This window comes from Cavia porcellus, unplaced genomic scaffold (genome assembly GCF_034190915.1).
Source record: "Cavia porcellus strain 051 isolate PalLab524CR breed Dunkin Hartley unplaced genomic scaffold, mCavPor4.1 scaffold_7, whole genome shotgun sequence".
NCBI lineage: Eukaryota > Metazoa > Chordata > Mammalia > Rodentia > Caviidae > Cavia > Cavia porcellus.
Window position 1 is genome coordinate 15308966 of NW_026947490.1, and position 12483 is coordinate 15321448.

At 44.4% G+C, this 12483-nt stretch overlaps 1 protein-coding gene across 7 annotated transcripts in view; it reads left to right on the forward strand.

Moving 5' to 3' along the window:
• Nucleotides 1–11597: 11597 nt before the first annotated feature.
• Nucleotides 11598–12483, forward strand: part of Wdr62 (WD repeat domain 62) — a 46242-nt gene continuing 45356 nt past the window's right edge. For all 7 annotated transcript variants that reach the window (XM_013149830.3, XM_063252633.1, XM_013149832.3 and 4 more), the window contains exon 1: nucleotides 11598–11948. In XM_013149830.3, coding sequence (XP_013005284.1) covers nucleotides 11772–11948 — 177 coding nt within the window. In that variant the 5' untranslated portion in view covers nucleotides 11598–11771. The remainder of the gene's footprint in view (nucleotides 11949–12483) is intronic.

A 12483-nucleotide genomic window follows, 5' to 3' on the forward strand; every position in this document is an offset into this window, starting at 1 on the left:
TAATTTATGAAAGGAGGCATGTATGGGCCTAGTAGGGTCCAGGGGTTGTGATAAGGGACCCTTAGCGGCCTTGTAAAGGGGTTGAGCTAGGGCTGCAAAGTTAGGAATCCAGAGACGAAAGAAATTAGCTAGACCTAGGAAAGATGTAACCTGCTGTTTAGCTGTGGGCACCTGGAGATCATGAAGAATTGCCTTACGATCTAAGATGATGGAGCGAGTGGTTGGGGTGAGAGCAAGACCTATTTGACTTTTGGGGAGTCTATCTGGGCTTTAGCAGGAGAGACCCTGTATCCAGGACTAGCAAGGAAATTAAGCAGACTGACTGAATGGTGTATGGCTAACATATGGGATGGAAAACATTATATATATATATATTTTGGTCTTTTTCATTTTTATCGGTACCAGGGATCGAACTCACGACTGCCTGCTTGCAAGGCAGGCGCTTATGCCGCTGAGCTAAATCCCCAGCCCCGGAAAACATAATAGAAGGTCATCTATGTGTTGAAGAACACTAGGTTTGAGATCAAGTTCTGTGAGGTCAGTAGCGAGAGCCTGACTAAAGAAGTGGGGACTATCTCTGAACCCTTGGGGGAGCATTGTCCAAGTAAGTTGTTGAGACCTGAGAGTGTCTGGGTTAGTCCATATAAATGCAAAGAGGTTTTGGCAATCAAGGTGTAGAGGGATAGTGAAGAAGGCATTTTTAAGATCTATAACTGTAAAGTGAGTGGTGGAGGGAGGGATATGAGAGAGCATGGTATAGGGATTTGGCACCACTGGGTGAGTGGGGGTACCAGCACTGTTAATTACCCTAAGGTCCTGTACCAGGCAATAGGACCCATCAGGCTTGAGTACCAGGAGAATGGGAGTATTGTGGGGTGAATAGGTAGGTTTAAGAAAAACGTTGTCTAAAAGCCACTTAATTATAGGTTTAAACCCCCTTAAATGTTGGGGAGCTATGGGGCATTGGGGAACACAGGGAAAATTGAGGGATCCCTGTGACGGATTAAAACAGGTGTGGCATGTGTAGCCAGAGTGGGATTGGATGTGTCCTAAACCATGGGGTCAACCAGAGAAGGAGAAAGGGGAGGGAATGGCTTTGCGATGCACTGTGAGGCTGTTTGGAGGATTAGGGTTGTGGGGAGAGAGAAAGTGAAGGAAAAATTAAGTTTTTGAAGAAGGTCTCTACCTAAAAGGGGCGTGGGACATGTTGGGATTACTAGGAAGCTATGGGTAAAGAAAAGAGTCTGGAATCTACATGGGACAAGCCCAGTCTGCAAAGGTTGATTAGGCTGGCCGTCAACGCCCACAACAGAAATCAAGGACTTACTACAAGGTCTTCAAAATTCAGGAAGTACACTATAAGTCGCCCCCGTATCCACAAGCAGAGATATTATCTTACCTGAGACCTCCAGTGAGACTCCGCTCCGACAAGGTTACCAGAGTGGAGGCTGTGAGCCCCGAGCCCCGTCAATCTTCTGCAGCAAGTCTGAGCAGGTCAGTGAGCGATGAATCTGGCACTGACAGAGTCTCCTGTGAGGGTGAGGGATTAGAGGATGGCTTACCCGCTCGCTGGCGGCTAGGACAGTGGCTCTTCCAATGCCCTTTAAAGTTGCAGTATGGACAGGGTCCTAGAGGGATGCCAGGGTTAGGGCAGTCTTTTTTTTTTTTTTTTTTTTTTTTGTCTTTTTCCTTTTTATCGAACTCACGACTGCCTGCTTGCAAGGCAGGCACTTATGCCGCTGAGCTAAATCCCCAGCCCCCAGTTAGGGCAATCTTTTCCCCAGTGTCCTTGTTTGCTGCATTTGAAGCACGGTCCGGGCAGGACTCGGGCAGCCACACCTTGTTGTGGATTTCTTGTCCTGGGAGCTCTGAGTGCCACTGCTAAAAGGTCAGACTGATATTTAGCAAACTTTAATTTTTGAGCTTGCTTCTCCTCTTTTTGAACCTTATCTCTGTTGTTGAAGATATGGAAAGCTAATTTAAGTAGATCCCCTTGTGGAGTCTGAGGGCCACAGTACCTATAAGAAGTTTAATTGTGCGAAGTGCGATTATTACACTGGTTTGTGGTTCTAAAATAGTCTTTTATGGGATTGGAGATATAGCTTAGTGGTACAGTGCCTGCCTGGCAAGCGAAAGGTCAATTCTCAGTACTAAATAAAAATTAAAAATAAAATATTCTTTTGTTAGGGAACATTCCAAAATATTTATGAGTAAAAGACCTGCTACCTGGGATTTACTTAAAAATATTGTGAGCCAGGCATGTGGTACATGCCTGTAATCCCAGCACTTCAGAGACCGAGGCAGAATGACAAAGTTCAAGCCCAGACTGTACTATTTAGCCACTTAGCAAGACCCTATCTCAGAATAAAAAATAATGATGGCCACGAGGATATTAGGAGATGCTCAGTGCCACTAAAGCATAAAGGAACTGCAAAAACAAAACCATGGTGAAGTAGTTTCAGACATTAGAATGGCTACTATGGAGGGGGAAAAAACAGAAAATAACAGGTGTTTTAAAGATGTGGAGAAACTAGAACCCTATGCACTATTAGAACATAAAATGGTATGGCTATTATGGAAAATGATATTGCAGTTCCTCAAAAAATTAAAAATAGGGATTACTGTATGTTCCAGCAATTTCACTTCTGTGTATACACCTGGAAAAAGTCAAAGCAGGGGCTGGGGATTTATGTCACTGGCATAAAGCGCCTGTGTGGCGAGTGTGTAGTCATGATGTTCAATCCCTGGTACCACACACACACACACAAAAACTCAAAAACAAAAACAACAGTGAAAGCAGGGTCTTGCACACCCATGTTCATAGCAACCTAATTCATAATAGCCAAAGGTGGAAATGTCAATTGATGCCTATGCATGGCTTATATATACAATGGAAATTTAAATATTTAGTCTTTTAAAAAATTATTCTGGAAATGGTGGTGTACACTCCTAATCATAGCACTCTGGGAAGCTGAGGCAGGAGGATCACAAATTTAAACTCATTTGGGCAAAATAGCAATTTAACCAAAACCTGCCTGAAAAAATTAAAAACAAAAAGGCTTAGGGATATAGTTTAGTGTGAAGGTCCTGGGTTTAATCCCCAGTACAAACAAACAAACAAACAAAAGACTATGCCAGCTTGTCTATCCACTGGTGATATTGCAAAGAAACTGGGAGAGACGTGGAGTAACTCCATCTGAGGTTAGGCTGCTAAACTAAAGGAAAAATGTGAAAGGATATTGCTGCTGCATCCCAAGCTCAGGGAAAGCCTGATATGGGATGGGGGTTGACAAAGAAAAAAAAAGGAAGAGGAAGACAAGACAAAAAGGAGGAAGGAAAAGATGATAGAGATGTTAATGATCAAAGAGATCATCCTGGCAGTTTTTTCTTGTCTATATAGTATTTAAGCCACCCTCTCCCCCCACACACACCTTTTTTTTTTTTTGAGACAGGGTTTCACTATGCAGTTCAGACTGGCCTTGAATTCAGTACCCCAGACTGGTTTCAAACTCACAGCAATCCTCCTGCCTCAGCCTCCTAATTGCTGGGATTAGAGACATGAATCATCACACCTGGCCTTTCTCCTTTAAGAGAAAAAAACTTCAAATATAAGGTTGTGTAGGATTTGTTTTAAACTGTTGGTTTTTTGGTTTGATATAGTTAACGAAGTACCAAATGTGCCTTTAGAAGCCCTGTCCTGAAGGTATTGTCAGTGGTGTGACATTGCCTAGTATATTACAGAGGTTATACAGGAAAACTTAATGTAGTTCTTGGTGCACAGCACAAATTATACATGTGGATGGTAGGTTTTCACTTTCTTTTGTCTCTGATGCAGTGTATAAAATATTATTGACCTGTTAACTATCACTCTAATTGCCAAAAAAAAAAAGTTGTTCTATTGACAGTCTGAATGCTTCTAATACAGTTTTTTTAAAATTAGAAAAGAAGTTTAAAAAATGAACTAGGTGAAAGACTGGGAGTATGTAGGTCAGTGATAGTTCAGTTGCTTAGTAATGCTAGGCCCTAGGTACCATCCCCAGTGCCCCCCAACATACACAAATACACATGTACATGCACACAAAGCTGGGTGTGTTAGCACAGGACTGAAATCCTAGCACTATTAGAGGCTGAGGCAGTAGGATCACAATTTTAAACTCAGTCTGGGCAACTTAGGCAGATCTTATCTCAGAATAAAAAATAAAAACAGGCTGGTAATATCCCCTAGTGAGAAGACCCTGGGTTTATTTATGTCACCTAACTTTAATCCCACAAATCTGAAGGCAAAGGTAGGCAGACCACAAGTTCAAGCTTAGCCTGGGAAAGCAGCAAGTTAGTAAGATGCTGCCTCAAAATAAAAAATGATCTAGGATATAGTTTAATGCAAAGGCCCCAGGGTCAATCCCAAGTACTACAAAAGTAATAAATGAAAATAAACTCTTTTTTAGGTGCAGGAGGTATAGCTTAGCGTGAAGACCCTTGGTTCAGTCCCCAGTGAGAGACAGACACAGAAACTGAGTAAGAACCATGGGAAGGACCCACAGAGGCAGTGGATGGCAAGGGAGGAATTTGGGGGATAAGATTTCTCAGACAAAAGGCAGTCAGAGGGCAGGCAGCTGGTAAAAGAAGAGAGAAGGGCTGACTCAGAGAAGAGCTAGGGCACACAAAGATCAGTAGCCCAGGCACACAGCCAAGGAGTCTGGATGTCGCAGTCCCTCCAGCCTCTCTGTCTGGGATCCAAATGTTCTTGCTACCCTATTCTGGATACAAGTAAGAGACCCCTTGCAGCAGCTCAACCCTCCAGGGAAGAGATGGCCAATTCTCCACTTCAATTCTCACTTTCTTTCTGTTTCTTACTAACAAAACCCAACTTTGAAGCCGCATTGTATCCTGATAAAAGATGGTATTTCCCAGGCTCCTCTGTGACTAGGTGGAGGCATGTGTCTAAATTCTGGCCAATGCATGCTTCCAAGTTGTGTGGGAACATCTGGCATGGTGCCTTAAATGGGAAAGGCTACTTGAATGGAATCAAAGTAGCTCAAAGGGCAAAAAAGGAAAATGACTCTCATGAGAAACCTCTCTTTAATTTGTTCTTGCCCTTTTCTTTTGTTCCTCTGTATAGCAGCATTTATAATGTGCAATATCCTTCTCTATGTTAAGCAGACAGCACGTGTTTTTTATTAACTGTTTTAGTTTTTCTAATCATCACAACTAGAGCATGAAGTGGCATGCACCAGTAGAAGTTCCTCTTTCTCCCTTACCAACATAACTCCAGATTTATTCAGGGAGGGTAAATGTACAGCTAAAAGACTACATTTCCCAAAGCTAGGCGTGGTGGCTCATGCCTGAAATCCCAGCACTGGGGAGGCTGAGGCAGGAGGATCATTGTGAGTTTGAGACCAGCCTGGGCTACAAAGTGAGCTCAAGGCCAGCCTGAACTGCGTGGCGCAAGACTCTGTCTCAAAAAAGACAAAAAAAAAAAAAAAAAAAAAAAAAAGACTACATTTCCCCAGCCTCTTTTGCTACTGGGGGTGACCAATGGTAAAGAAGCTGCCATTGGATGAGGTTTCTGGGAAGGACCTGGTAGGAGGCTCGGTTTCCTCCCTTCCCTCTTCTTCCCTCCAGGAACGTAGGGCATGGTGGCCAGGTCACTGGGAGCCTTCCTAGATGGAAGCCACACACTAAGGATAACAAAGTAGAAACAGCAAACCCTCATCTGATGACTGTGGAGCTTCCAACTGGTGCTGGTCTGCCAACCTCTGTCCTTGCCTTGTATGAGAGAAACAAACACTTGTGTGGTCAACTATATTGTTCAAAATGCCTACTGTCTCTTCCCTATGAAGATTACACATTTCTACTCCACAAACAGAAGGTTTGCCATATATCTCTTCTGGCCAAAAGAATGCGAGTGAAAGTCGCATAGACCACTTCTAAATATAAAACTTACCAAGAGCCATTGATTAAATGGTTTTCTACACTTTTTTCCCCCATAAGAACAGCAATATCCCAAATAAAGAATAACACCTTTAGCCTGAGTCTCCAATTAATGTGTTGTACAGCTGGGCTACAAAATTATTTATAAAAGATAGTGTGAACAAAGAACAAACCTTTGTTGCACTCTGGAAGGCTGAGGCAGGAGGACTGCAAGTTTCAGCTAAGTCTGAGTAATTTAGTGAGACCATGTCTCAAAATAAAAAGAGAAGGATGTTGCTCAGTGTGAAAGCCCATATTGTTCATCCCCAGTATACAAAACAACAACAACAAACCACAAATGAATGAAACAAAATCTTTATTGTAGGAAGCCACTGAGATTTGGGGAATCTGTTCCTGTAGCATGACTTAGCCATGCTTAACCACGCTGATTCCTATGGACAGCAAAATTTGTTTAAAGTTGCTATTATTTCAGGATGTTGTGACTTCCTGCCAGCTGCAGTTCCCAACTGATAGGCCCCGCTAAGAGAGAAGACTATCATTTGTCCCTCAAAGGACCTAAAATAAAGATAATAAATGTTCCCTTTTTTTAAAAATCGGTACCGGGGATCAAACTCACGACCGCCTGCTTGTAAGGCAGGTGCTTATGCCGCTGAGCTAAATCCCCAGCCCCCAATAAATGTTCCCTTTGACTGCCACATAAGCTCTCAAGTTATTTCCTGGCAGCTACTTCCCCCAGAATATTTCACCTTTTTCCCACCTGGTACACATGTCCTCTCCTGAATGTCTTTTGAAAATGCTATTCCTCTTACTACATAGCTAAACTAAGGAGGTTCTGAAAGACTGACAGGGTGGACCTGTATGCGGAACAGCCTGGTAGCCACCAGGAAGGCCAATGAAAAAATGAACTGTGTTCATTTTGTGGGCTCAGTGACATAAGTGCCTGCCTGGCAAGCACACGGTCCTGGGTTCAATTCCCAGTACAAAAAAATGCAAAAAAGACAAAAATTTAAAAAATCTTTCTTTGAGCTGGGCGTGGTGGCACACTCCTGTAATCCTAGCACTCAGGAGGCTGAGGCAGGAGGATCACTGTAAACTGGAGACCAGCTTGGGCTACAAAGTGAGCCCAAGGCCAGCCTGAACTGCAGAGTTAGAACCTGTCTCAAAAAGACAAAAAGACAAAAAAAAAAAAAAAAAAAAAAAAATAGCATTCTGTGGTACTGGGAATTAAACTCAGAGCCTCACACACACAAGGCAAGTGCTATACCACTGAGCTACAGCTGTAGTTCCTGATTTTTTTTAGGTCTCTGATTTTCTTAAAGTCATCTGGGTGAATGTACAGCTGTTATTGTATTGTTCCCATTATATTTTATTATTACATGGGAAGCACTTAGAACTGTCCTGGCATATGGTATAGTGCTCTCCAAGTACATTATTGTTTCAAGGTAGGCCTGAGTGAAAAGGGAGACCAGCAAGAGCTATCCCAGTATCCTGTCTAGAAATGATAAACTGGTGGAAGCCTGGTTTATATGCAGACAGAGGCTGTGATATAGTCCAGGGATGTCTCTTTCCCTTATTTCCTAAGAATTTAGTCAGGATTTTCCCACTTACAATTTTAACTGTATTTTCAAGATGTTAGAGAATTTGTGTGTGTGTGTGACTGTCGCAGGATGATGTTTTGAGGATAAAGCCATTAATGGACTAAGTTGAGGACAGTGGTGCTTATAGAAGAAAGGATCATGGATCACTCCATGGTTACATATCTGGGTTTTCAATGTTTGATGCTTTACCTATCTATGAGATCTGTCGTGGCAGGAACAAGATCTGTCAGGCTTTTGTCAAGATTTGCTTGTTTTGGGGCTGGGGATTTAGCTCAGCAGCATAAGCACCTGCCTTGCAAGCAGGCAGTCGTGAGTTCGATCCTCAGTACCAATAAAAAGGAAAAAAGACAAAAAAAAAAAAAAAAAGATTTGCTTGTTTCTCTAGGAAACACAACGGAGTTGCCGAATTAATAAATGAATCACAGTGATATATTTTAAAAAGCAAATCTGAGGGCTGGGGATTTAGCTCAGTGGCATAAGCACCTGCTTTGCAAGCAGGTGGTCGTGAATTCGATCCCCGGTACCGATTTAAAAAAAAAAGCAAATCTGGCCAGCACAGTGGCACATGCCTGTAATATCGGCACTCTGGAAGGCTGAAGGAAGATTGCAAGTTTGAGTCCAGCCTGAGTAACTTGATGAGGCCCTGTCTCAAAATATAATAATAATAATAATAATAAATATAGGACTGGAAATGCAGCTAAGCAAGAAGGCTCTCGGTTCCAATATCCTTCACTCACCAAAAGTAAATCTGGAAACAACCTATTTAAGTTTAAAGTACTAGACACCCTTAAAGAATAGTTGAGGGGCTGGGGATTTAGCTCAGTGGCTAAATCCTGCGCCTGCCTTGCAAGCAGGCAGTCGTGAGTTCGATCCCTGGTACCGATAAAAGCGAAAAAGACAAAAAAAAAAAAATTAGTTGAACATGGACTGTTGGGCTTTCTGGTGAGCTCATCTGAAATGCAATCACTGAATCTATTTTTATTGGGCACCCACTACATGCCACATACTGTTCTAGAGGCTTGGGACATGACAGGAAAGAGAAAAACTTCTTGGCTTCACAGAGCTGATTGGCATTCTAGTGAAGCATTCAATGAATTGTGTCAAAGGGGGTTAAAAAAAAAAGCAGGAGATAGACAGTTATGTGTGTGGCAGGGAGAGGGTTATATTTTACATAGGGTGGTGGACATAAAGGCAGGAACTTCCCAAGCAGGGGAAATGAGTGGCACTGAATGCTTCTGGGCAGCAATATGCCAGACAGGCTAAAGGAAATGGAGTTAGCCCCTGTCGCTGGAGCACAGTTTAAGGGGCTGGAGCAGGGAGATGAGATTATAACATTACTGGGGAAGCAGGACTTGCAGCACTCTTGAGGCCTGCTTTCTGCCCACTCCAATCTCCCTTTCTAGATGTTTTGTTTTGTTTTGTTTGTAGTGAAGTGGAAACCAGGGGATGATTCAGAATAAAGGAGGGCCTTGATCTGCTTTACGACTTAGGCTCTCTCTGGCTGTGTGGGGAACAGAGCTGGGAACAGAGTGGGAGCAGGGAGACCATGAAGAGGATATTAAATTAGTATAGGAGGAATTAGACATGATGCAATCTTGCATAGATTCGAAAGGGAGAACATCTGCGTGTGGTAGTACACACCTGTAATCCCAGAATTTTGTTACCAGCAAGAGGTTCTCAAATTCTAGGGGCTGGGGATTTAGCTCAGCGGCATAAGCGCCTTCTTTGGAAGCAGGCAGTCATGAGTTCGATCCCTGGTACCCATAAAAAAACGAAAAAGACAAAAAAAATTAAAAAAAAGAGGTTCTCAAATTCTAGACCAGCCTGGGCTACATAGACTTCTTTCTTTCTTGTACTGAAAATTGAATCCAGACCTTTCACATGAAGCTATATTGTCAGTTCTTTTTCAAAAACTTTTATGTGCTTAAATTTCTCAGACAGGACTTAAACTTGTAATCCTCCTGCCTCAGCCTCCCTGAGTGCCAGGATTACTTGTGTCAAAACAATGAAGAGTGAGAATGAGCTAGTGAGACACAGACCCAACAGGATTTGCTGATCGACTGGAGGAAGAACGTGTCTGAGCACCCTTAAATTAAAATTACCAAGGAAAAATCTGTAGTACAAGAAAGTCAGGTTTATTTCCCATGGTGATAAAAGAATCCTGAACACCAGAGGTGCCCTGGAGAGTCTCACGAAACAAGAAACAGAGAGTTTTTGGGTTTGGGGTAAGAGGAAAATTTAGGTGAAATCCAAGTAAAGCAGTGTTTGTATAAAGTCAAAGTTAATCAGAACCGTATGTAAAGGAATCAATTAGGTCTGGACTGCAAAATTAAGATAAATTTAATACTATAGTCAGAAACTCCTTATCTAAAGCTTTGAATGTGGATGGTAAATTGAAGCTGCTCTTTAGTGTCAAAGTGACTTAGCCCCTCCAGGCAAAAGTGAGGGATTATATCATTCTTACTGCTATAATTTCTTCTTTTTTTGGTCTTTTTTTCTTTTTATTAGTACCAGGGATCGAACTCACGACTGCCTGCTTACAAGGCAGGCACTTATGCCACTGAGCTAAATCCCCAGCCCCCTGCTATAATTTCAAACAGCAAAGTTTCTGATAATCTCTGACTTTAGACAACAGTTTACCAGTAAGAAATCAGTAGTCACTCAAATAAGGGAAGTCACTACCCATGTGCAGCATGTCATTAAAATATTTTTTTCCGTCAGATCTTTCTCTGGCTTTCTTGCTATTACTTCAGTCAGATAAATGAGGGCAGGTTTTCCTTTTTTGATTTTTTGAGACTGGGTCTCAAGATGTAGTTCAGGTTGACCTAAAACTCACTAGATAGGTAGCCCAGACTGCCCTCGAACGCACGGTGATTCTCCTGCCTCACCAGGCCTGATTTAAGAGTTCACTTTTTAAAAAAAAAAACTGTCCAAGTGAACTGACTTTCTCAAGTGTGAGGAAAAAGAAAGGATGACTCCAAGGGGCTTTTAGCCTCAGTAACAGAAAAGGTGACATTAGTTCCTAGTTAAGATAGGAAAGACTATGGAAAATTTTGGGGGAGACAAGATGCGCTGTTTAGTACCAGACATTTAGGATAAGTGCTGCTGAAGTGAGCACAGTACCAGATGTTTACGGTTTGAGAAATCTCAAATTCGCGGAGATGAAGAGTGGGCAATTACAGTTATAGACTAGATCAACCTCATTTCTCCCTAAACATCCCTCTAGTGCTCGTTGCGTTCACTATCTGTAGGTATCATTACCTTTGCTATTTCAGATATCTGCACCTCTGCATGCAAACATCCACGTGCAAACCTTTCTAACTCCTCTCCCTACATAAGAGCCTAAACCTGGATCCTAAGGCACAACTGTTTTATCCTTGGGCACCGCCCCTCGATGAGCTCTGCCCCTCCCAAGCCCCGCCCCGCGCTTGCGCTCACTTGTAGAAGCTCACGGGCCGGTTGCCGGAGCCCAGTCGGCCCAGAGTTGGAGCAGTTCGGAACTCTGCAGTACTTGGGCATGTCTATTCCAACCCTGCTGAGTTTTGCCCAGTCAGCGGCCGCACTTTGGTTCTTGCTGTGCTCCGCCGAATCTCGCCCCGCCTGGCCACCCGCCAATGCTTCTCCTGCTTCACGTGACGTTCTCGGCGTCTCCTCACGTGATAGGGAGCGATGTGGACGCCTGCGTACTGGGTGCCATTCGCTTCTACAGATACGACACCGTCACGTGGGAGAACGGAGAAGGGCGAGTTATTCTGCACAAAGCTGGCTCTTCGCCACCCTAACCTTTATCACGTGTTGAGGGAGAGGTAGCTTCAGAAAGAGCCTGCGCCATCCAAATCCACAGGTCTTTCAGTCTCTTTTGGCTGCACCCTACGCCTACATCCGGGAGATTGCAACGGCGCAAGGCGGCAAAAAGCAAAGCGAGAAGACTGTGGCTTTCGCCTCATAAAGGTTAAAAGCTGTGTTTCAGTCAACAGGAAAACACCCTGACAAGAAACCTCACGACGGGTTGCTAAGCATCTAGTAGGTTTAAAACACCACTCTGCCTGACACTCTGCTCTGCCTCTGGGCTCCCATTGGTCGTGAGCGCCGCCCGGCAGCCCCGCGATTGGCCAGACAGACGGCCCGCGGCGTCAAATGAGCGGCGGCGCCGGCGTTCCCGCGGCCATTCGCTATTGAAATAGATCGTGGCGGCTGTGGCAGTTTAAGGAGAGTAACGGTCGGCCGGTCTACGGAGCGACCATGGCGGCCTTAGGGCTCGGAGGCTACGCGCGGAACGATGCTGCAGAGAAGCTGCCATCTGTCGTGGCGGGAGTTCCAGCACGGAGAACCCAGTCTTCCCCGCCCCCCGCCCCACCACTCTGCCCCCGGCGGCGGACGCGACCCTGGGCGGGGCCGGAGGACTTGGTTCAGAACCGGGTGAGGAGCTGCTCACCTTGCCTATCCTCTTCCAGGCTTTCCTGGGCCGCCCCTAGTCCCGACTTCAGACTTTTGATCCTGTCTACCTGCACCCAACTGGTACCCTCAGGTTTCTTTCGAGCCCAGCCAAGCAACCCAAATGGCCACGCCCCCTGTGTGGGCCCCTCCCATTCCCCAGCCTCCTTGGGTGCTACAGCTCTTTCTTGGCTAATGTTAACCCTCAGCTTTGGAGATTTCGTTGGTTTCCAGCACTCAGCAAGCATGTTGCTTCTGCAGATCATCTTCTAGTCTTATCTTCCTGGGATATTTTAAGCTCCAGTCGCCTTTAGGCATTTTCTCCGTCCTCCCACTTTTGTTGGCCTCGCCCCCACTAAGACTTCAGCTCCCTATTTACCCGCGTTCAGCCCGGAAGGTTACCTGTCCCAGCTCTTCTTCAGATCTCGCCTACCTACCTTCTCTTTCCTTTTTCCTCAGTAAGGTAGCACTCTTACTCCATTTTGCCACTCGGAGTGGCAAAACTACGAGTGCCAACTAC